Source organism: Arachis stenosperma, chromosome 3 (genome assembly GCF_014773155.1).
Source record: "Arachis stenosperma cultivar V10309 chromosome 3, arast.V10309.gnm1.PFL2, whole genome shotgun sequence".
Lineage (NCBI taxonomy): Eukaryota > Viridiplantae > Streptophyta > Magnoliopsida > Fabales > Fabaceae > Arachis > Arachis stenosperma.
Window position 1 is genome coordinate 1,174,722 of NC_080379.1, and position 24,197 is coordinate 1,198,918.

The window sequence follows — 24,197 nt, forward strand, 5'->3', positions numbered from 1 at the left end:
GCTGAGGCTGTGATCATATGGATATGTAATTTTTGGAGGCTGTAATGCAAGCATCATGACTTATACATTTTCATGATCATTTTGTCGAGATTCATTACACTTACATAGCATTATAGACGCCAAAGATACCCTTTTTTCTTAGCATCATGAACCAATAATTATATAGCTTTGAATTTGATATTCCTCTCTAACAAATGGTTAATGGTATTCTATTGTAAAATAATTACATCTTTTACTTTACGTCCAAATTTGTGTAATTAACAAAGTTTTTTATTTTTATAATATTTAAATTTTGACATTTTTTATCCGATTATTTAGTTACTAAAACTAATCTCCATTTTAAAATCGAATAATAAATCCGCAAAATTCACTACGTAAATTTGATCCTGAAATCACTTTAATAAATTGAAGAATCATATCAACATAATGTTGATGTAAAAAATTAACCTCACAAAATGTTTCAAAATTGGTTCAATTTGCATTTGAAAGAAGTACATAGAGTCCAATAAGGAAGGGGGGAAGCCAAAATGGAACTCTCATTTGGAGAATTATGAATGAGCTTGAAGTTTCTATTGAAATTGGGTATTTGGGTTGGAGAGCCTTGTTTAAAAAGGCAGATATATACAACTGGCCTAAAACTAAATGTTGGTTTCACACACCTTTCATCCTTATGAACCAAGACTTGATTACTATACGATTTTATGAAAGCTACTTATTGGGATTAAAAAAACAAAGGTGTTTGGTATATAAATGATGAATTGGTGAATATAGAAGTTGGTGCATATCTAAATGGACTTTAAAACATCCTCTTGATATGAACTTCCCAGCTGTTTATCTCTTGTATGTATGTTTTACTACTTATTGCTTTAATTTTAGCGTTAATTAAAATATCTATGTTGAGGAAAACGGGACATTACATATATCACCTTTTTAATTATTTCCTTATAAAAATATATATACATAAATTAATTTCTTCTGAAATTTTTTATGATATTACACTTAGTACCATTATATATTTTATTAAATGTAATATTAGCCTATTCTATATAAAGATGACATTAGTAAACATTTTCTTTAAGTAAATTAGTACAAAAATAGCAAATTAAGAAATGCCAACTGTATAACTTAATCTCTAGAGAGATAAGTAATTGAGTAGTGTGATCTATCCAAAAGAAATATAATAATTAATAACTAACAAGGAAAAAGTAATCCGGACAATGATATTGATGTCCATATTTATCATAAAAGATAAGATTATATTATTGTTATATATGCGTTGTTTCTTTTGTTTCAAAATGACCGTCAACTTTGGTTAATTAAGTTGCAATTGAGTTACCAGACATACACCCCAATCCAGAAAACCAAACCAAAAAACAATGAAACTCAACAAACATTTTTTTTTCTTTTTATTTATATAAAAGGCAGAGGAAGAAGCTGCCATTATATATTCCACAACAAGCCATAGACATTGACATAAAAAAAATTCTGTATCTATCTCTTGCTGCTGAGAACAACTTTGTTGCAAATTATTAATTATATCAATTTATCTACATTCTTCAGATATATAAGGTAAGTGACATGATTGATATCTCATCATATATAACAAGTTTAATTGATTATTAGTTCTATATGATTATGGATAATGTTTATTTAATTTGTACTTTGTGATTATTTTCCGGGCTACATCTTTGCAAGTAGTACTTGAAGGATCATGTAGCTTTTAATTATTTCCTTATGAATACAACTAAACGCAGTAGGTGTTGATTAAAATTTCTTGTTGATTACAAAAAATGATGAGTTATTTTAACAATCCCACCCCCTTTTTTTCCCCTTTCTTCTTTTTTTTTTATTATTATCATAAAAATAACTAAATATACATATATCAACAATAAAAAAAAAAATTCCCTTTTTCATCAAGGTGTATTATTTCAATTATGTGCCTTTTTTTTTCCCTTTTCTAGATTTTTCCAAATGACACACTTCAAAAGAAGTCTATCTTCTTTTCCTCAAAATTAGACAATTAACTAATATCTTTAATTTTGCACCCTGAATTAGTTTAATTTTATCAAGATATATATGCTTCATAATTTATATATAAAATTATCCATTTGATCATTTTTGCAGCAAAGATGGGAGAGATATCATCAAGCTTTCAATTAGGTGTGATTGGTGCACTTTTTCTTTCAGTGGCTTCCTCAGTCTCCATTGTCATTTGCAACAAAGCTTTGATGAGCAGCCTTGGCTTTCCATTTGGTAACTAAATATATATAATTTTATTATGCATATAATAATATTTAATTTATGTGCACGGTCAGTATAAAGTTATTTTACACAAATATTTGATGTGTATTATAAAATATATGCAATGTTAATAATTTTATTTCTAATATGATTTTTTGGCTAATTATTTTTTTGGGAGCAGCTACAACTCTTACAAGTTGGCATATGATTGTTACATTTGGCACACTTTATGCTGCTAAAATATTTAAGTTCTTTGAGGCCAAACCCATTGACATGAAGACAGTCATACTTTTTGGCATTCTAAATGGTGTCTCTGTTGGATTCCTCAACTTGAGCCTTGGCTTCAATTCCATTGGATTCTACCAGGTTAATTAATTATCTTAATTAAGTAATTAACATATGTTTTATATGTACTTCTTTTTTTTGTGTCATGGTGTTTTTTTTGGACTTGGGTCATGGTGTTTTTATATACTTCTTCGTGTAGTAGAATTTTAGGCCCAATAAATGATTTTTGTCCTGGCCCAAGATATGAAGGTAGTTAACTTTTACTTATATATAGGCCCAAAATTTTTTAGACCCAAACATTTTGCTGACCCAAAAAAGATAATAAACAAAAAGTTGTTAACAAGGTCCAAAAAATTGGCCCTTGTATTCAAGAAAGGAAAAAAAAAATATATCGACCAAAAAAAAAAAAGAAAGGAAAAAAATATGGAATAAAAATTAATTTTGCATCATAATTAAAGTCAATGTGTGGTAAAAAAAAATAAAAAATAATAACAATAACTGTTGGGTCAATTAAAAAAAAAAAACGATGAGACACTAAAATATTATTTACCCTATTTTTCTTTTTTTTTTCAGATGACAAAACTTGCAATCATACCATTCACAGTATTGCTGGAAACCGTTTTTCTCAAAAAGGAGTTCAGGTAACAAGTTTGTGTAAAGTATTTGAAACATAATAGTGAAATTGAACACAGAAAACAATGTATACTATATATGATATATTATTATGTAACTAAAAATTGTTTTGCTAATTATGTGCAGCCTAAAAATAAAATTCTCTCTCTCCCTTTTACTTTTGGGAGTTGGCATTGCTTCAATCACAGACCTTCAGCTCAATTTTCTTGGAACAATAATTTCAGTTCTAGCTATCATAACAACATGTGTTAGCCAAATTGTATCCTTTAGTTAATTAATAAATATTCACTAAGATATTATTATATTTAGTAGATTCAATTATTCAGTTAGTTCTTATAATTTCATCAAATTTATAATTATGTCTTTATATTTTTGTTTTTTAAATTGGATCCGTACACTGCTTTCAATTTTATAATTAAGTTATTTTCATATAAAAAATATTAAAATTAATAGAATATTTTTTTAAAAAATATGTGATCAAAAGACCTAATTAGATTCTTAATTAAAGATACATTCAATTTAAAGAAAAATATTCAGTTAACTCTAATATTTTTTACACTATAAATGATCTAGTTACAAAATTAAAAATAGTGTAGATACCAAATTGAAAAAAAAAAATTAAAGATCTAATTAAAAATTCGATAAAATTATTAAGACCAATAGAATAATTAAATCTATTTATTAAATTAGCCTTATTGTTTTTATTTCTTAACTTAGTTTTGAATTCAGCTTACCAGCACCATACAGAAGAAGCTTAATGTGTCTTCCACTCAGCTTCTCTACCAATCTGCTCCATTTCAAGCAGCAATTCTATTTCTAACAGGCCCTCTTGTGGATCAAATGCTTGTCAACAAAAATGTCTTTGCCTTCAATTACACTCCTATGGTCTTGGTAACTAATAATATCAAATACCAACCCTTAATCCCTCTATGTCTTATGCAAAATTCAATTTGAATGTATTATTGCTAATGTCATTTAAAATTTTATTATATACTACTAACACCTAATTAATATTCACACCTATTACTTAAATCATTCTCATATGATTCTGAAAATTAGATTGAACCAATCGATTCAACCTAAAATTAACTACTAACCAGTTCAATTCAAACAACAATATTAATTACAAAAATTCAATAAAAAATAATGAACTAGTTAAATCGATTATAATTTTAAAAATTAGATTGAATCGATCGATTCAATCCAAAATCAACAACTGATCAGTTTAGTTTAAACAATAATATTAATTACAAAAATTCAGTAAAAAAATAATGAACTAGTTAAATCGATTCAGGATAAAACCTGTTGAAAAATTATTTTTTTTAAGTATTTTTTTTGTATAAAATATATTATTTTATTATATCCGATTGAATTTCGATTAAATTTTTGGGAATATTTAACCTAATTATTTTATGATTTTTTTTTTCAGGTATTCATAGTATTATCTTGTATAATAGCTGTATCAGTAAACTTCAGCACATTTCTAGTGATTGGAAAAACATCACCAGTAACCTATCAAGTTCTAGGGCATCTCAAGACTTGCCTTGTTCTAGGAGTTGGCTACTTAATATTAAAGGACCCTTTCACTTTTAGAAACATCATTGGCATTCTTGTTGCCATTTTTGGTATGGCCTTGTACTCTTATTTCTGCATTCAAGACAATACAAACAAACAATCAATCAATGGATCCTCCATTGCCATCTCAGGTCACACTCTCTTTTCTTTCTTCAGTTTTCTTTTGCTTTTTAATTATGATCTCCTTGGTGTTTATTATTGTGTTTGGTAAGTGTTTTAAATGAGAAAAAAAATAGAATTAAAAAAATTAATATTTTCATAATTATCCATCTATATCTGATTTTACAACAAAGATATTATCTATATAATAAAATTAACATATATATTAATTTTATTAATGTAAATTCTTTATATATATTCGTGAAGTTTGTAATAATTTATTTATTTATTACATTATTTTTTACAGGTAAAAGACAAAGACAGTCAGCACTTTTATTAAACGAAAAAGAGAATAATGAGCTTCTGAAATCAATAAACAAAGATTCTGTTGTATAAAAATTAAGAAGAAACATGCTTTTTTAGGCGGTGTTTGGATTAAAGAAGACTGAGACTAAGATTGAAAGATTGAGATCGAGAGATATAGAAATTAAAAGATAAAGATTAAACTATGTTTTAGTATTATATTTAGTTTAAGATAAATATGGAGACTAAGAAGTAAATTTGGAATTTAAAAAGTTAAATAAAAGTATTTTAAAAAAAATATTATTAAAATTTTAATCTCTATCTCAAAAATTCTAGTCTTCTGTATTTCAATTTTTTAAAAGTACTGAAGAAATTGAAATTTTATGTCTCAAGACTAAAATTTTAATTTTAATTTTTAATACCAAACACAATATTAAATCTCAATCCTCAGTCTTTGGTGGCAGAAAATAAACCTTACTTTATAACTTTAGTGTAGCTCACTGAATTACTCTTATTAATAATGTATATGTTATATATAACACACACAAAGTAGTATTAAACTATTAATGAAATTGTTATCTTATTTTAATGGAAAGTTTAAAGTTTAGAGTTACTCCAATTATTGTGCTTCATTGCTATACTATTCATTATTCTCAATACCTTAGCCATAGATAGATATACAATGTTGCATTTTCAACCAAAAAAAAAAAAGAAAAAAGAAAAAGGAGAGGGTGGATTTGCACATGCTATTGTTTTATTTAGTTTATATTTCCATGCATTGTTTATGGAGAAATACTTCATATGATTGAGTATTTATCAATTTAGACATGAAAGGTTCCTCTCACAGCAGAATATATAATTTTTATCCATAAAAATCCAAAATACTTATAAATGAGCAAAACTATTCCTATATTAATAAAAGATGATCCCTATATTATAAAAGTATCCAAATTAATTTTAAATATTAATTTTCTTTATAGATAAATTTATAATATTTTTAATTTTTATATATAAAAATAATAATTTACTCTTAATAGTATGAAAAAATAAACTAAATCGTAGAGTGTTAAATCTCAACTAAACCTAAATTGTCACAATTATTAAGACCATTCAAAATCAATTTTCCATTGTACACCAATTTTCCCATTATTCTCTGCTTTTTAATTTACTTAAGAAAAGAATCATTGAAAAGCTATTTAGTTTGAGATTATAAAACAAACCTATTCAACCAAAATTGAGATGCAAACAGCCCCTTATCTTCTGAGAAACTTTGTAGTATTCTCTTAGGGAATAAAATAAATATTGTATTATGCTCAATTAAATTTCAAATTAAAGTACTATTACTACCTTGATTAAATGGCTTGATGATAACTAAGGTAGTGTTTGTTTTAAAGTACTGGGACAGAGATTGAAAAACTAAAACTTAATATTATGTTTCTTGGTCCAGAAATTAGTATTAAAATTTCAGTCTCTGTCCTCAAAATTTAAGTATTTTAGTATTTTTAAAAAGTGCGGACACAGAAAGACTGAAATTTTTGGAAGTAAAGACTAAAACTTTAATTTTATATCTAAAATATTCCCATTTTAATTAATTAATTCTAACTTTATTTTTTGTGTAAATTAAATTAGGACTTCACTTTTATTTAAATCTCTATCTTTTACTTTATACCAAACATAATATTAAAACTTATTTCAATCTCTATCTCCCAATCTCTTTTCAAAACACTAATATACCACGCTACTATTTGATACTATCTTTCTTCCTATGATTTAATTTGGGTATGGTCAACTTGCCAATTAGAATATGCCAGCTATCATGTCATGAGAATTTATTTTATCCATTATTATGACATTCTTATTCTTTAATTTTTCTCTTAGTTGTGCTCTATTATTATGCAACAATATCATTTGGCAGACATGTAGAATAATGCCCTTTAGCTAAATAAATTAGCTTGATCATTAATCTATTAAGAATCTCTGCCTTTATAAATAAAAAAAATCATGCATATCAAAAATAAAATAGCAAGATATAATTACAAAAATCCTATTTGTTTCAATAAAATTATAATATACTTTTGCTGATTTCTTCTATTTTAAATTTTAATAGATTTAATTTAAATGCACTAAGAATATAAATTATTAATAATTTTTTATCCGATTATCTAATCATATATATGATATCAAAATGAAGGTTTATATTTTATTATAAAAATCAAAATAACAAGAAATATCCCAAAAAAAAGAAATCCCCATGTATTTGTGATTAGAGATGTTCGCGGTGCAATTTGGTTCGGTTTTAAGGGAAAAGTCATTCGATCCGAATACTTAATTTATGTGTGGTGCGGTTTGAATTGAATGAATTTTTTGTTGAAAATCCGATCCGATTACAAGCGGTTTGGATCGCTTTGAATTTGTGGTTTTTTAAATAAAAAAATTAAATGCATATAACAAGTCTCAACATCAAATTTTAATTAATCAACAATGACATAACAAATCTTAACAATATCTTAAAAGCCAACCATAACATAACAATAGAAATAAAATTATAGGGTAGTTAAAATAAAGAAATAAATAACATTTTGAACATAAAATATTTATTAAATAATAATAATACATGAATAATAGAAAAATGTATAACAAATTGATTATGTTATAAATATAATTGTAAATATAATAATAAAATAATAATAGTATAGCACATTGTGCAGTTTGGATTGAATTGGATCGGTTATGAAAAGTTGATCCGAAATCCGATTCAATCCAGCGATTTACAAAAAATAGAATCCAATCAAATTCGAGTTAGTGCAATTTTTATCGGTTTTCGATTTAAATTGGATTGGATGAGCAGTTTAATTTGAATCTATTTGAATTTGAACACCCCTATTTGTGGTCACAGAATGATATGGCTCCTAATCCAAGTAAAGTCATTATCTACATATTCCACTCACTAAATACAAAATTAATCATAATCAGAGTATTAATCACTCTATTATGACTTCTTGACCCACTTATCTAATAGTCAACATCATTCCACACCTTTTTCTTCTTTTCTTTATTTGATAGATATAATAATATACTAAATTGTAAAGGACCAAAAAAATAAAAAAGAAAGAAAAGCAGAAGAATACGCGTTGATATGAATTAATTAAAAAATAGTACTACAAATAAAGGTAGAAAGTTGAAGGTTGTGTGATCCATGTCTTGCTTCCGAAGTATTTTATTTGGTACATAAAGTCAACATTTTATGCATTATTACTACAAACTTAATTAAGTCCTTAAAATAAATTTTCATGTAGTTATGTATTTGTATTGTTTAGGAAGCAATGGTGGTTGTGAGTATATACATATACAACATCCAAATGAGTTACACTCCCAAAGCACAAACCAGATAACTTAACTAAATTCTATATTGATAACTTCATTTTTTTCCCTAACAATTCTCTTAACAATATTGTTATGATCATTTAAAATAAAATATTAAACAATTTTACGTATACATAAAAAAATTAACTATTAAATCAATCATCTATATAAAATATATATTAAAATATATATATTAAAAATAAATAAAATAATATATATTTATACGTAAATATATAATAGTTAATTTAGTAGTTATTTTTTATATAAATATAATATTTTTTTATAAATATTTAAACTTATTTGTTTTCAATATATAAATTATAAAACATTAAAAACTTTAATCTTAAACTTTTTAATAAAAGAGTAATGTCACAAATAAATTCATAAAAAATTATACTTCAGACAAATAAATTCTTAAAATAAAAGAAAGTACCTATAAAATTTTCTAGTTGTGGTCCCACAATCTTCAAATTAACTCTTATGTTAGGATAAAAGATTTTAATTTAAACTAATGTGTGTATATTTGTTATCCTAAAATATTTTATTGATATTTTTTTTAGAGACTAATCTATTTGAAATATAAATTCTCAATAATTTATTTATTACTTTATCTTTAATAAAATATATTTTATATTAGATACCTTAATATCTAAATGTTATATTTTTTTGAGTAAAGTGACAATTTATTTCTAAAAGATTTTAACTTTAGACTAATTAAGTCTTTTGTAACAACAAACAGAAAATATATTATGTCTTTTTGTCAATAAATAATACAAAATAAAATGAAATTATTTATATATTTTATTATTTAAAATGTGTATTCTATTATTATCACATTAACATAAAAATAATGCTATTTTGGACAAAAAAAAATCACATAATAAATTATTAGAAATACATTTATCATTTGCTATTATAGAAGATCTAAGAGAGATTTTTTTTTTTGAGTTAATTAGACATTGGTTGAAATTACTAGTGGTTACTTTACTTTTTTTTTTTTTTTTCTGCAAAACTCTAATTCCTTAATTTTTATTTATTTATTTATATGACAAGAGAGAGAAACCAAGTACATATGATTGATTGATTCCATGCATTGTTCTCTTCTGCGATTCCAATGTACCTTCAAACGTTAGTAGTTACATAAATCCCTCCACCTTCAACACAAAACATAACCACCTACGAAATTTTAAGGTGGTGGTTGGTGTTGGTGCAATTGTTTTCTCTTCTTGAACTCAAGGTGTTCGACAAAATGGGTAGCAGAGAAACTGCAACTGCAAGTGTTGGTGATGGTGGAACAAAACCAATGATAATGGAAGGGTGGTTATACCTCATACAATCCAACCGTTTGGGGCTTCAGTTCTCGAGAAAGCGCTACTTCGTGCTAAAGGGTCACCATCTTCGAAGTTACAAGTACCCTCCTTCACTTTCTCGCAACAACAACAACCACCACCACTTTCTTCCTCTCAGAAGTGCTGTTCTTGACTCCACCATTCGGGTCCTTGATAATGGCAGAGAAACCATTAACAGAAAAGTAACTTCCTTTTCTTATCATTATCATAATTTTTTTACTCTGATCTCATTTTTCATCATCCTTCATTGTTTTCACCAATTTTTATTTTTCTTCCTTCAGGTGTTTTTCATGTTCACCCTTTACAGCACTTCCAATCACAGCAATCAACTAAAGGTGACTTCTTCACATTTTCACCATTTTTTTTTCATTCATTTTTTTAGAAATATCTAGATCAGGTTGATCCATAAGCATTGGGTTGGTTGAGTGGATGCCAAGATCTTCGATGTTAGGCAGCCATATTAGCTGATTCCTGGGCAGGTCTAAAGAATGCAAAAACTAAAAGTTAAATTGGGGATTAGTCCAATAAGTAGAGTGAACCTCATCCACTGAAAAGCATTTTTATCTATTGATTTAGTTATGATCAGTCACAATGACATTGTTCAATCCAATTAGCTATACTTAGTATGATGGATTGTTTTTTTTTTTTTTTTTTTTTTTGATAAAAAATATGTGTGTAACCATAGATATACTCACATCACTATTGTACGAATTATGTTGTAGGTAGTAGACTAGTAGGTACAAGTCAAGCCCATGATAAAGAGCTGCTCTGGTGGTTTTTATCTAGTTATCATGCTTAAGAAACTTGAGGCCTTTTTGATATTACTGGCATTTTTATTATTTGAGAGTTTGGTACAATGTAAAATTATGAAGTGTGAATGTTAACAATTGATTATAGTTAGGAGCAAGCTGTCCTGAAGAAGCAGCAAGGTGGATTCACTCCATTCAAGAATCTTCTTTGAAGGTATGCCTACAACTTGAATGGATTTTTAGGGTGTTTTAGTTTTATTTCATATTCAACGAAGAAACTGTTGCTATGAACTGTGTGTTCACTGTGCAGGGTGCTCCTCGTACACGAGATAATGTTGTAGCTAGTTCTAAGAGAAGATGGCACTCATTTAGGTCTAGCAGCTTAAATTTTCATCTACCATGCATTGTTCTTTATGAATGAAAGTTTTTAATTTGTCTGATTAAAGATCACTAGTGCTGTTTTCTCCATGCCCTTGATCATTTTTCTCATGCTATGCTTGCAGATTATGTGGGTTGTCCAATACGACTCACTCTGGCTCTGTAGATTGGACCATTGGTTCATCTGATGTCGTTGCTCCTTCATCTTGGATAATCTTTGGTTGCCAAAATGGTAAGGATTTAAGTCTGTTCTGTTTCAAAAAGAAAATTGTTTCTTTCTAAAGATCTAAAATCTGCACATACATTTTTTGTGGGTGTAAATGTAATGTAGGATTGCGACTATTCAAGGAAGCAAAAGAAAGGGATTCACGTGGGAAGGTTGGTAGGATTTCTGTTCCAAAATATAGTGTTCAGAAGATAGAAAAATACGGATAAAATGTTAACCCTATAGTAATCAATGATTAATTCATGATTGGTTCTGTGGGATGAATTTGAGCTTGCTTTGCTGCTGATTCACTGACATAATAAGCTTGTGATATTCTAATGAGAACCCTCTCTGCTGACGTTCTATCCCTGTGAGATTCCTTTTATATCATTCAAACAATATTTATGGTTGAATTTGAATTTTTTGCATATGGTCACATCATCAGAAGTGGGATGATCACCCTGCAATCATGGCTGTTGGTGTGGTTGATGGAAGTTCCGAAGCCATTTTCCAGACTCTTATGTCACTTGGTCCTTCAAGATCAGCGTAAGTCCATTAAGTTCACATGGCATTCTTATAGTAGACTTTTTATGTTGTTCCCATTTTCCGCACATATCTTCTTATTGGATGCTTTGTTTGAAAACATAGGCCACAACATTAAATAAAGATTCATTGTCTTCAAATAAAAATTGTAATCGGATAGGTCAGAGCCTTTTAAAAAGTGTAATTTTATAAGCCACGGTTACTGTTGCCATTTGCATTATGGTATTATTGAGTTTGTTTCTATGCCTATTGACTCGCAGATGGGATTTCTGTTTCTACAAAGGCAGTGTGGTTGAGCACATAGATGGTCACACTGACATCATTCACAAAGAGCTGTATAGGGATTGGTTGCCTTGGTAAGATTCAAACATGAAGCCTTCAATGCTGATTATGTATCACTACTTGTTTCAAGGCATTATATCGTACCTGTCTTTCCTAGCAGCAGTTTAAAGATTTCATGTCCTGCTTTACAGGGGATCAAAACCAAGAGATTTCTTGTTGCAGCGTTATTGGAGGAGAGAAGATGATGGAACCTATGGTAATAGAGTCATATATGGAAGAAACTGGCTTAAAATACACACAGATTCTATTGAAACTAACTACATTTGGTTTTTCTTGACACAGTTATTCTTTACCATTCTGTGTATCACAAGAAGTGTCGGCCACAGAAAGGCTGTGTACGTGCATGGCTTAAAAGTAATGTATGCTTAAACTTTAGAATATGAACATTTCTAGCTCATGCTATCAGCTTTTTCTGCACTGTATCTCTAGATAAATTAGGCATTACTACTTGAAATTATGACGTTCCTTGGTCTTGGTCTTCTTCTTCTGAACTAAAATAGTTCACTTATTCTTGAATGTTTCTCTATGTATGTTGGTGTCATTGTTCATTGGTGCCTACGTTTTGCTAGAAAGACAGCTAACTAAAAAAAGTTATGATTGTGACCACATGCGTTCTTTTGTAGGTGGAGGTTATGTTATATCACCAGTGAGCAATGGAAAACAATCAGTCGTAAAACATATGCTTGCCATTGATTGGAAGTTCTGGAAATCCTATCTTAAGCCTTCATCAACACATTCCATGACCATTCGTATGCTTGAGAGAGTTGCTGGTAATCTCTTATTATTATTTTTTTTTAAATTCTTTTCTATTGATAACTTTATATTAATGACATGAATGTTATATGCCATTTGCCAACATGTATTTTTTATGTTGTTAGACAGTATTATATTACAGTCAAAGATTACGACGATCTATATTTTGCATGTTCTTATAGCATTGCGGGAGTTATTTAAAGCTAGACGTGGGAATTGTCGTTCATCTGATAGTTCATCTGGAGAGTTGACAAGAAGCATCGGGCTTAGTTTGAAGGAAGGAGATGTCAACTCTGATAGCCAAAGGCAGGCAGTAGATGAGAATGCCCAACATATCTCAGATGGAGTAGTAGATCAAACACAATCAGAGCATGCAACCCTTGTTAGCCTAAATGATGCTGATGATGAGTTTTTTGATGTTCCAGAACCATCAGACAGTGACGAGTCGGAAAATGGATGGATGCCTGATTGTAGTCACAAGAAGTCTCCGGTAAAAAGCTGTTTGATATTATAGTCTAGAAATTTAGCATGTTATTACCTCTTTATGACTCATCAGATGCTTGCAATAAGTATATTCACCAACAGTCTCAAGTCATACTGTCCTCTGGCATATTTTAGCTATAAGTCTATAACCCTTATAATGCATGTAGTGCACTTGTCTTGTACTTTTAGTTGGAAAACTACGCTAAACTTGGCATTTTTCTCCTGTGAATTTGATTGTTTCAGGACTTCCGTCAACCTAAGTTGTCAACAGCTGCTAATTTTGTGAAAAAATTGCATGATCTTGCAGGTGATTAATATAATATGTATGACATATCAAGATTATCCATGATTTTATTCTTCTATAGCTAACAATATTAGGCACCATACAATGCAGTTCAGAAGAAGGGTTATGTGGACTTACACGAAATGGTCAGAGAAGAAAGTACCTTATGCGCCTATGGATCAACTCTTCCAAAAGATTCCTCTTGTACATTACCTTGCAGCTGGGCAGAAGCAGATCCTTCCACTTTCCTGATTCGTGGGGCAAATTACCTCGAAGACCGCCAGAAGGTATACGTGAAAAATGTTCATTTCACTTAGATAAATATAGGGACAAAAAGGGAAAAAAAGGTACTTTAATTATGTCATTCACAAATGATCCACTGCTGCTTGTGAATGTTCTGTTTTATTCCATTCTTTTAGTGCATTTGTATCATTTCATGTGCCAGTCAGTTATGGCTTATATTTGTTTGTACAAATTTATTCCTTTATGGGGGTAATCAATTACTAGGTTAAGGCAAAGGGAACCTTGATGCAAATGGTTGCTGCAGACTGGCTGAGATCTGATAAAAGAGAAGATGATCTTGGTGGCCGACCAGAGAGCATTGTGCAGGTCCGTTATTTTTCTAATGATTTCCGGTTCCAAATGTTGATAATATTCAGGCAATGCATTTTCAACTTATGATTAACATATTGACTGAGAAAAATCAACTGATGATACAGAAATATGCAGCAAAGGGTGGGCCTGAGTTCTTCTTCATTGTAAACATTCAGGTTGGTTAATATTCATTTGTTTATGTTGTTCTTACTTAAAACTCGACATAATTAACACTAATTTGATTGTTTATACGGACCAGGTTCCAGGTGCAACTACATATAACCTGGCATTATATTACATGATGACTACACCTGTTGAAGATACCCCTTTGCTTGAGAGTTTTATCAAGGGTGATGATACCTACCGAAATTCAAGATTTAAACTCATACCATACATATCCAAGGTTGGTAGAAGTCATCACTGGTTCTATATATATATATTAGAATCTCTGATCCCCAATGTTGAATGTGTCACAAATGTTTTCTTCTTCTTTGCGCGTTATTTGAAATGTTGAATGTGTCACAAATCATATTTCAGGGTTCATGGATAGTAAAACAAAGTGTGGGAAAGAAGGCATGCTTAATTGGTCAAGCATTGGAAATTAACTATTTCCAAGGGAAGAACTATTTGGAGGTAAATTTTGAACTAATAATTAGACCAAGGGAATGAAGATAAAGATTTAGGGTATTAAAAGGTTCTCTCTTTCTTTGCATTTATGTGGTTCATGAAGAAAACCTTAAAATAAGTTGAAAGGAAGTGAATGATTGGAACTTTTGTTGTATGCATGCATCACATGTTAAACTCTCAATCATCTTACAATGATTTGAAAGAATGCTGATGTTGAAATGATGACATCTATTTTCAGCTTGGGGTTGATATTGGATCATCAACTGTTGCAAGAGGTGTTGTAAGTCTTGTCCTTGGATACCTCAATCATCTAGTTATTGAAATGGCCTTTCTAATACAGGTATAAATAACAATCACGTTCCTTTTTATTTTGAAGTAATTGTCACCATTTCCTCTAGAAGAGTGTTATTGAATGTATTTATGTACTGTCAACATACCATTCATTCACAATTGGCATAGGACCTATACCTGGCCAATGGTAAATGGATGATATGTCGGCTCAGAATATGATATTGACTACTGTGTTTTATGTGTTGTTAAGGGGAATACGCCGGAAGAGCTTCCGGAGTTCCTTTTAGGGACATGTCGCCTTAACCATCTAGATGCTTCCAAATCAGTTTCTTTGAAGCCTTGATTCTCAATGAGATATTTAAGTACCTTTGGTCTTATGAAGGAGGTTGCCATGTTGTATATAAATTGAAACAAGGAGAGTTCTTTGGTGGCTCCAATTCCTTTAATTGAATTCCAAAAGCCATCATTTTATTCAATCAAAGCAGTTTGTGATGATGTTTGGTACTAATCTTTCAAAACAATTGCATATCTTCCTTAGTTTTTGTTAGTAATGTAAATCACACATGAAGCTGATACATAAAAATATTATTCCATTTTTACCCCTAAGTTGTCTTACTTAAGAAGAATGTATCCAATTCATAGTCATAAACTACTTAAAGGTGGTAACAAGATAAAGCGAATAAGCGATTTCAATTTTCAATTTTCAATTTTCAGAGACACTACTACATGCAGCCACACTCATTTCGGTCATTGGCTCTAAGTTAACATGACACACATGGGTCCATATTCCAATTATGCGCAGTACATTGTTTTGTTTGGCAAGCAAAACTATAAGAAATTCCATATTTTCAAGGCAGACATAACTTTAAAGATTATTCCAATAAACTAGGGTAATTCACTTCAATAAATTGTTTGAAGATCAAAATTAAACAGATGTCCCAAATTCAAATTGGTTATATGTCTGTTCTAAATAATTTCATGTAAATCGAATCTAGTTAAGTCGAATTACACCAATACACATAAATTGAATCAATTGAATGAGACGCATGATCAAAATATATATCTCAACTCTAGAAGCAGATAAGACCCCAAATAGCATAAAAATAACTATAACTATAACCATAACCATCATATGGCAGTTTTTTGCCTTCTCTGAAGATCCACTGATGAGCAACATACTAATTGTATCCAATATGCCGGTGAGTTCCATTCTTTTGCAGTGTCGTTTATCAGAGCTTGAGCTGAAGTTCAGTTCTATCAACACTTGTAGGAAGGATATTAGAATTAGTATTTTCTTCTTCTTTTTCAAGTAAAGTCTGAGCATCACAAGAATTAGAAAACTGAACATGAGCAGACTCTAACTGTACATCACGTATTGAAGCATTTGTTATTACAACAGAATTTGAACCAAGTGGGGAATCATCTTGGCCAAGCACAGAAGGGAACTCGGCACTGTCTTTTTCCTTCAGATTAACAGCTCCACCAGCCACTTGAGGATCCAAGTTAACTGCATCTCTAACTGATATTGCAGAGTCATCTTCATTTTCACCAACACCAGTATCTGAAGGGACTATAATTTCAACTTCTTCAACATATGTTTCGATCTCATCCTTTCCCTTCAAACTAGTTCCCAGTTCAGATGTAAAAACGCAATCTCTCACATTTTCATCAGCATATATCTTATTTTCAGGCAATATATCTGGCATCACTTCAGCTTTGTGGGGATCTGATACAGTTGACAAGCCAACATTCATTGCATCCTTAACTGCCATTTTAGACTCCCCTTCACATGTTTCACCCACAACAGCATCAGAAGGGGTTATAATTTCATCTTCATCCTGATCAGACCTAATCTTGTCCTTCCCTTTCGAATTAGTATCCAATGCAGCAGATGTCAGACTGAAATCTGTTACATTTTCACCAGGAACTAAAGCATATACCTCAAAGCAATCCTTCTGCACACAAAAGTTTCCATTGCAATGAGGAAATTGCATATAAAAATTATATTCTACTTGAACACAAGATAAGCTACCTACAGTTTTTTGCACATTGATTTTTACCCAATCAGCAGGAGGTCCAATATCAATCACAGCTGTATCCAATCTACCAGTCACATATATCAACACAGGCAGGCAAGTCAGTGAGTGAACTAAAGTGCCAAGCATAGGCTGGCAGCATATTTCAACCATTAACCATACAAACAGATATTTCAATGAGCCATGAACACAATCAAGACAAGATAGGGGACGTTGGTTCTTAGTTAGGAGGTTTGAAAGATTCTACACGAGGTTACCTATTCATAAATATAAGCCAGTTAGGGGTATGTCCTGGCAGCAATGAAAACAACTGATTCAAATACACTCAATTTTCAAAATGCACATATAACTTCATAGGTGAAATAGCAGCCATATTGCTGTGGAATACCCTCAGGAACCGCCTCTTGATTCTCACTTTTGTCCTCAGTGGTGGCTCAGCCTTGTCTGCAGAATCTGCTGCTGACATAGCTTCAGCAGGTAGCACAGATTTAGTCTCAAAAGGTTGCTCAGACTTATCATCATTATAAAAGAGTAGGGTCATCCCCACAAGAGAAACATGCTTTCAAGAAAGACGATGCCACTGAACTAAAAGAGTATAAAAGAATATAATAGAACTAAATTTTAATCACCAAAAGAGTATAAATTCATACATAGTCAAATGGAGACATTAAATAATTCGGCAAACAAATAACAACACAAACGTAAACAAAATATAATGTCGTATGTCACTAGATATGGTTCATATGCCCACAAAAAAATAATAAAAGCAAAAATAATAATAAATATCCTATGTTATAAATCTAATTTTGTGAAAATTTATAATCATCACGATGGTGATTATCATACAGCTTATTAAGATTTTCAATGGCATTTTCTTTGATTTTATAGTTGATCATATTATGATTCTTTAACACGAGTGAGACTGCAATCTTCATACTAACCCCATCATCCACCTAATAAAATTTGAATAATTACACATTAGGCTTAACTACCTAAATATAAAAGAAAGAATGAAGGAAAAGATTAGTGCATAACATTACCTTTATGTTAAAATGATCATCTTCAAAACAAGCTATCATCCAACTTACAACCCACACACCCGCGTCACTCTTACATATTGAGGAAGCTATATTAGAGTATTATATAATTGCATAAATTTCATATCAATAACTACTAATTATACAATTTTACGATCCAACTTCGAGGGTCGGAAGGCCTTCTGGCTCTTCAAATTCAAATTGTGAAGAAATCAGATTTGGAATAGTCTCAAAGTCATAGAATGAACGATCTTCCAATACCTCGTCCAAATAAATGGCCTGTTTATGTTTATGTTAGAGTTTGCTTTTTTAGTCATATATGTAGATAATTAACAAAAAAAGGAAAATATAGTTACTAATTTCAAAGCTGTCCTCTTTCGCTTGAACTGTTTCTCAATGGGTAATGGGTCTAGCAAAATGATTTGTTTTTTAACACGATCAATCACTATGAGGTACCATAGTTCATGACCTTCGTCAGTAGTTTCAGATACACGGATAAAGACCTAATCAAGAGAAAGTCATTTTAGTTATTAAAATTATTTTATGCCAATATTTGCTAATATGAATTTAAAATGATATAAACTTACTCTTTTTAAGCAGTCAACTTTGCCCAAATAAACATATGTGATACAAAGCGGCAGACGGTTGGGATCCAACTTTGTCTTCTCTGACAGCTGCATTATTTCAGCCACTAGTTTATATGCGCAATACAAATAACAACTATCAATATTATTTTAGTATACATTCCTATATATCGTCCGAAAATCGGTTCGGACTAGCCGGTTGAACCATGAACCACTACAAAAAATAACTCGGACAAATGTTAAAACCCTCAATTTTAAAAATCGCAATTAAACCGTCGAACTGGTCGGTTGAACCGAACCATCACCTGGCAGGATTTTTGGAATAAGGAAAAAATGCAAAGTTCTAAAAACGGTTCGAATCGATTGGTCGAACCGATCAAATCGTGAACCGAAAGAAAAAGTGGTTCAGACCAAGATTTTGAAATTGGTTCGAACTGGTCGGTCAAACCGTAAATCGGTCATATATCAAAATCGAAAAATTTAGAAACCATCGAACCGGTCAAGAACCGGTCTGTTGAACCGAACCAGGACCCGACCGGTTTTGTAAATTTGCTCAAACGGTGCCGTTGGTTAGAGGAACCCTAAGCAGTAACCAAAACGCGCAGCACCTTCTTGGCCTCTCCTCTCTCACAGTCTCACTCAGCCACTCTCCTCCTTCCTCTCATCGAGCTCCTCTTCACTCCCTCACTTCCCTCTCTCTGGCCTCTGAACGAACACACCGAAGAACGCAGAGAAGACAGAAGAGAACTCGAACGCAGCTTGGAGGAAGCACCGAAGCAGCCATCTCTCGTCGCCGTTCCTCAACGTCCAGCCACCGCCGCTGCTACAGCTTCGGCGCAACGTCGCCCTTGTTCGCCGCGCATCCGCCTCCTTTTTGGCCAAGCTTCTGCGTCTGTTTTTTGGCCAACCCTTGTTCGAGCTGCTTAGCCCTCTGTTCAGTCCTCTACGCCGCGTGTTCGAGCCTCTGTTCCGCGGCCTTTCAGCCACCGTTCCGCCATTGTCTGCCTCCATTCAGCCATCTCCGTCGCGATTTAAAGCTCCTCCCTTTCCCTGCACTGTTTGAATTTCAGAACTGCTCCATCCTAGGGTGATTTTTTTTCCTTCTTCTTGTTCTTTCTTGTATTAATTATTCAGTTATTGTTGTTAGTTTGCTGTAGTTTAAAATGTTAATTGTTCTTGTTATTTTGATTTTCAGTTTTAATTGATCTTATTAACGTACCCACTTACCTGGATACTTTGCTGTTAGAAGACATGTTTTAATTGATATTGTTATTCTTTCTTGTATTAATTATTCAGTTCTTGTTAATTTGTGAAGGACTGAACTTCGTTTGTAAGTCAGGTTCAAAATAAAGATGAAATTACCTTTTCTCCCGATCAAGTTTTGAACATTTGAGTTACCAGGGCATGAGAATTGTTGTTGAAAACTCTACCGAAAACATTTAAGTTTCTAACTCAAATTCTCCCCAGTTCAATAACCCCCCTACCGAAATTTCTACTCTGTTCTTTCACTAGAATTGTTGTTGAATCTGGTGGTTGTTGGCTTGTTGCTGTTGTATTTGGTTTTAGAGTTATTGAACTGGGGAGAATTTGAGTTAGAAACTTAGAATTGTTATTGAGCCTGGTTATTGTTGCTGTTGTATTTGGTTTTAGAGTTGTTGAAAAAAAAATTGAGTTAGAAACTTAGAATTGTTATTGAATCTGGTTAATGTTGCTGTTGTATTTGGTTTTAGAGTTGTTGAACTGAGAAATTTTGAGTTAGAAACTTAGAATTATTATTGAGTCTGGTTAATGTTGCTGTTGTATTTGGTTTTAGAGTTGGTGAAAAAAAATTTGAGTTAGAAACTTATAGTTGTTATTGAATCTGGTTAATGTTGCTGTTGTATTTGGTTTTAGAGTTGTTGAACTTGAGAAAATTTGAGTTAGAAACCTATAATTGTTATTGAATCTGGTTAATGTTGCTGTTGTATTTGGTTTTAGAGTTGTTGAACACTTGAACTTGAACTTGAGAAAATTTGAGTTAGAATTGTTATTGGATCTGGTTAATCTTTAGAGTTTAGAGTTGTTGCTGAACCTGAGATAATCTTTTTGTTGCTGGATAAGTGGATAGCGTTTGAGTTGAATACTTTGCTGGATAACCTGAGATAAATTTTTTGTTGCTGGATGATGTTTGAGACTTTGAGTCGAATACTTGCTGAATTTTTTTTGTTGCTGGATAATGTTTGAGTTGAATACTTGAATTTTGTTGCTGGATAACGTTTGAATTGAATACTTTGGTGGTTGTTGCTGTGTTGCTTAAAAACTCACTTAGGTAAACAAATTGGTTGCTGAAAATCTTTTATTTCTTTTGCTAGAATTTTAAAAATGTCTTCATCTTAAACACCATGAGAAACACCACCATCTCAAGAACAAGCATCATCAACAACTCCTGATCTTACCACTAAAAGAGTTTACAATAATAGAGGGAAGACTGATCCTGTTTGGGGTCATTGTAAACAAATTGTGGAAAAATAAGAAAAAATCACTATGATGTGCATATATTGTGACAAATTAGTTATGTTTAAAAATTGATATTAGATTATTAATGTTTGTAAAGACTTGCATTTTAAGTTTTAAGACATTATTTTAATTTTATTTATATAATTTTATATTTTTTAATTATGACCGAGTTAACCGGATGAATCAGTGACTTATCGATTGAACCGGTGATCCAGTTATATGACCGAGTTGATTACCGGTTTGATTATGATAACTATGGTTTTATCCAAAAAATGAGCCACAATAAGGAGAAAGGATCTAAACTAAAATAAAATTGATATATTAAAAAAGAAGATCATGCTAATATTAAGTTATAAAAAATAAACAAAAACAGAAAAACGACGTAGTTTTTATTCCTCTCACTGTGTGAGTGCCTCATTCTCGCACAAAACACACTTCACAGTTGACACACAAGCAGAAGCGGCGGCAGCTCTGCTCACACATTCCGGCGCCGGCGTCTCGTCGTGGACTCGTGGTTTCTCGTTCGCAGATTCATCTGCTCGCCCCTGGTTCCTGTGCCGTCATCTTTTTAATTTTCTGTAATAATAATTACTTGATTTAAGTTTTTAAATTTTAGATAAACATGATTGCTTGATTTATTAATTAGATTCTAAATTTAGGATTTTAATTATGCAATAATAGTCAAACGTTCTTGTTCTTGTTGTTTCAGTTTGCATTTGCAGGTTATTTAGCTTGTATGCAATATGAGTTGGCCTGTGTCTCTCATTGATATTGTTAATTGTTAATGATGGATTCAATTCATTTTCGCAGATATTCTAAACAATGCTATTGAATTCAGTTACATACATGCTAATTTATTTCAAACATAAGAATTTCAGTCAAAATTTTATTCAATTTCTTCTCATGTGTAGTGTGAACTCCATTCTTCGATTTGCAGATGCAAGATGAAAGCGAGGGTTGTTTGTAGGAAAATCTATGATTACATACGCTATGATCTCAAAGAGATTGCTTTCCCATCGTCTTTGCCTGACCCTCCTAACATTAAAAAGCGTCGCAAATTGACCTGGGACCAGCGTATTTGGGTAATTTTGTTTATATTACTGTTGGAAACTTTCAAGTGTATCATGGAATCAGGTATTCCAATGGTTTTAGCCATTGATTTCAAATATATATATATATTTTATGACTGAGATCAATGACTGAAACCACTGAAACATGTGATTCCGTGGTACACTTGTGGAAACCTTTTACATTTATCTCAATTCGGTACATTGTTTTTTAATCATGCAGTGGGCTTGTGATTTTTCCTTATAGTTAATGTTATTAATGTTTTGAGTAGACAAAGATGCAATTTTGGAGGACCATACTATAGACTAGAGTTAATTGAACTGGTGAAACTTGGCTGTTGGTAACTTACTAGTTGTACCGTAACATTCAATCTTCAGGTTTTAAAGAGAGCTACTAGGCTTTATGCCGCAAGCTGGGTTCGCGACATTGGTCCTGATCTTTGGCCAGCACATTATAAGAAGGATGAAATGACCGAAGAACCCAATGATGAAAAGAAACCTGCTAAAGGAAGAGAGCCTTCAACACTGGAGGATCTTGGTACCATCTCTTTCTTTCCCAAGTTTATATTAACATCATTATCTTGTTTGGAATCTGATAGCTTTCCAAAACTAAGATTACAGTTACATACTAGTTTCTAGCTGGTGTAAATGTGTGATTGAGTGAATTATTTATACTATATATATATTATCTCTTCTTGTAAATTAACGAGTTATCGCGGAAAGGTAAACAACATAGAGCTTAGAAGCCTAATAATATAGCAAGAGAGATTAGTTATAGTAATGAATGATGCTGCTGAGTGAGCCATCCCTTGCTTATTCATTCAGCATTAGAACTCTCTGCTCTTGCTCTTTGTGCAAATTTGAAACTGCTGTTTTCGGTAGCTTTCTGCCATTGATTTGAACAATGAGTTTGAGAGGTGATTTTCACAAAACACATGGATCTTCTACTGGAAAACATTCAGCTGTAGCTGCCAGAGGTGGAATGGAGACTCTCAGACCTGCCTTGCAGCGCGTGTACATGACCAGAGCTTCTGCATACAGAGACGCTCTTAAAAGCTTCATAGTAGGTTACCAAGAAGGTGTTCAACAAGTAATGGAGAAGAAAGAAGATTCCAAAAGTCAAGAAGATGCTGATGTGTCCAAAAAATCAACTTGAAATTTCTTGTGTCAAGCAGCAACAACAAAGCCTGGTCGACTACATAGATCAAACCACGTGACAGTGAGTTTGTTTATGCATAGAATTTTTTGACCACCTTTTTTTTTTTTTTTGTCGGTGGATTGGACAACTCCCAATCCTAGGTACACAATACACACCCACACACTCCTCACATATTTACCACTTTTTTCTTCTCGGTTGCAGCTAGTAGGACTTGAACCTGAGACCTTTGAGACGAGGAAGGGGCAGAATGCCGTGTGAGCTAAGACTTATTGGCTTGCCAACTTTATCTTGAACTAAAGGTTTTGATGTACATAAGTACATTGTACTGAACAGATATAATTGAGCATTTTAAAATAGTGAAATGTTTGATTGGACACTTATACCCTTCATATTCTACAGTACACTCCTACCAAAATACCCATTAAATCGTTGATGAATCTTGCTATCAGATGTATTCTCTATGAAGTTGATTTTATAGATGTATTATTACATTAGTATTTTGATTATCCACTATATCAAAAATCATATAAATGATATTTAATTGGACAAATAGTGTAATATTTTTAAAATAATATGAATTCATAAGAAATTGTTTTAATGTATGTTTAGTTTTTTAGCTTTATAGAGGCAAATGTAACTATACTTATATGGACTAATCTTTACCTCAATAATGAGAAAGGATTTTAATGGAAAACTAAAATGATATTGATATATTTTTATTG

At 31.3% G+C, this 24,197-nt stretch overlaps 4 protein-coding genes across 6 annotated transcripts; 3 read left to right on the top strand and 1 right to left on the bottom strand.

Moving 5' to 3' along the window:
* The first annotated feature begins 1,297 nt into the window (after nucleotides 1-1,297).
* On the top strand, nucleotides 1,298-5,268 carry LOC130970027 (UDP-xylose transporter 1-like). The gene is made up of 8 exons (XM_057895970.1): nucleotides 1,298-1,569; nucleotides 2,125-2,253; nucleotides 2,423-2,607; nucleotides 3,100-3,167; nucleotides 3,286-3,418; nucleotides 3,889-4,050; nucleotides 4,589-4,865; nucleotides 5,141-5,268. Exons 2-8 carry the CDS (start codon nucleotides 2,130-2,132, stop codon nucleotides 5,227-5,229), a joined length of 1,038 nt encoding a protein of 345 aa, XP_057751953.1. The 5' UTR covers nucleotides 1,298-1,569; nucleotides 2,125-2,129; the 3' UTR covers nucleotides 5,230-5,268.
* Nucleotides 5,269-9,586: 4,318 nt separating this feature from the next.
* On the top strand, nucleotides 9,587-15,591 carry LOC130967069 (protein ENHANCED DISEASE RESISTANCE 2-like). Its single transcript, XM_057891891.1, has 20 exons — nucleotides 9,587-10,030; nucleotides 10,130-10,183; nucleotides 10,746-10,811; nucleotides 10,908-10,969; nucleotides 11,101-11,207; nucleotides 11,307-11,353; nucleotides 11,626-11,726; nucleotides 11,984-12,079; nucleotides 12,197-12,261; nucleotides 12,348-12,419; nucleotides 12,689-12,835; nucleotides 13,001-13,308; nucleotides 13,545-13,608; nucleotides 13,696-13,871; nucleotides 14,092-14,193; nucleotides 14,304-14,354; nucleotides 14,438-14,581; nucleotides 14,716-14,811; nucleotides 15,044-15,145; nucleotides 15,347-15,591. Exons 1-20 carry the CDS (start codon nucleotides 9,749-9,751, stop codon nucleotides 15,437-15,439), a joined length of 2,235 nt encoding a protein of 744 aa, XP_057747874.1. The 5' UTR covers nucleotides 9,587-9,748; the 3' UTR covers nucleotides 15,440-15,591.
* Nucleotides 15,592-16,146: 555 nt separating this feature from the next.
* Nucleotides 16,147-17,404, bottom strand: LOC130970760 (uncharacterized). Of its 2 annotated transcripts, XM_057896938.1 has the most exons (3): nucleotides 17,390-17,404; nucleotides 17,133-17,199; nucleotides 16,147-17,051 (listed from the first exon to the last, which is right to left on the bottom strand). In XM_057896938.1, exons 1-3 carry the CDS (start codon nucleotides 17,395-17,397, stop codon nucleotides 16,326-16,328), a joined length of 801 nt encoding a protein of 266 aa, XP_057752921.1. In that variant the 5' UTR covers nucleotides 17,398-17,404; the 3' UTR covers nucleotides 16,147-16,325. The 2 variants fall into 2 exon arrangements, with proteins under 2 accessions (XP_057752921.1, XP_057752920.1); XM_057896937.1 differs by lacking the exon at nucleotides 17,390-17,404 and having other exon boundaries at nucleotides 17,133-17,282.
* A 1,941-nt stretch (nucleotides 17,405-19,345) lies between these two features.
* LOC130967786 (uncharacterized) lies at nucleotides 19,346-24,007 on the top strand. 2 transcript variants are annotated; one of them, XM_057892797.1, is made up of 5 exons: nucleotides 19,346-19,840; nucleotides 22,187-22,331; nucleotides 22,695-22,854; nucleotides 23,279-23,535; nucleotides 23,677-24,005. In XM_057892797.1, exons 2-4 carry the CDS (start codon nucleotides 22,194-22,196, stop codon nucleotides 23,470-23,472), a joined length of 492 nt encoding a protein of 163 aa, XP_057748780.1. In that variant the 5' UTR covers nucleotides 19,346-19,840; nucleotides 22,187-22,193; the 3' UTR covers nucleotides 23,473-23,535; nucleotides 23,677-24,005. The 2 variants fall into 2 exon arrangements, with proteins under 2 accessions (XP_057748780.1, XP_057748779.1); XM_057892796.1 differs by having other exon boundaries at nucleotides 19,825-19,840; nucleotides 22,161-22,331; nucleotides 23,677-24,007.
* The last annotated feature ends 190 nt before the right edge of the window (nucleotides 24,008-24,197 follow it).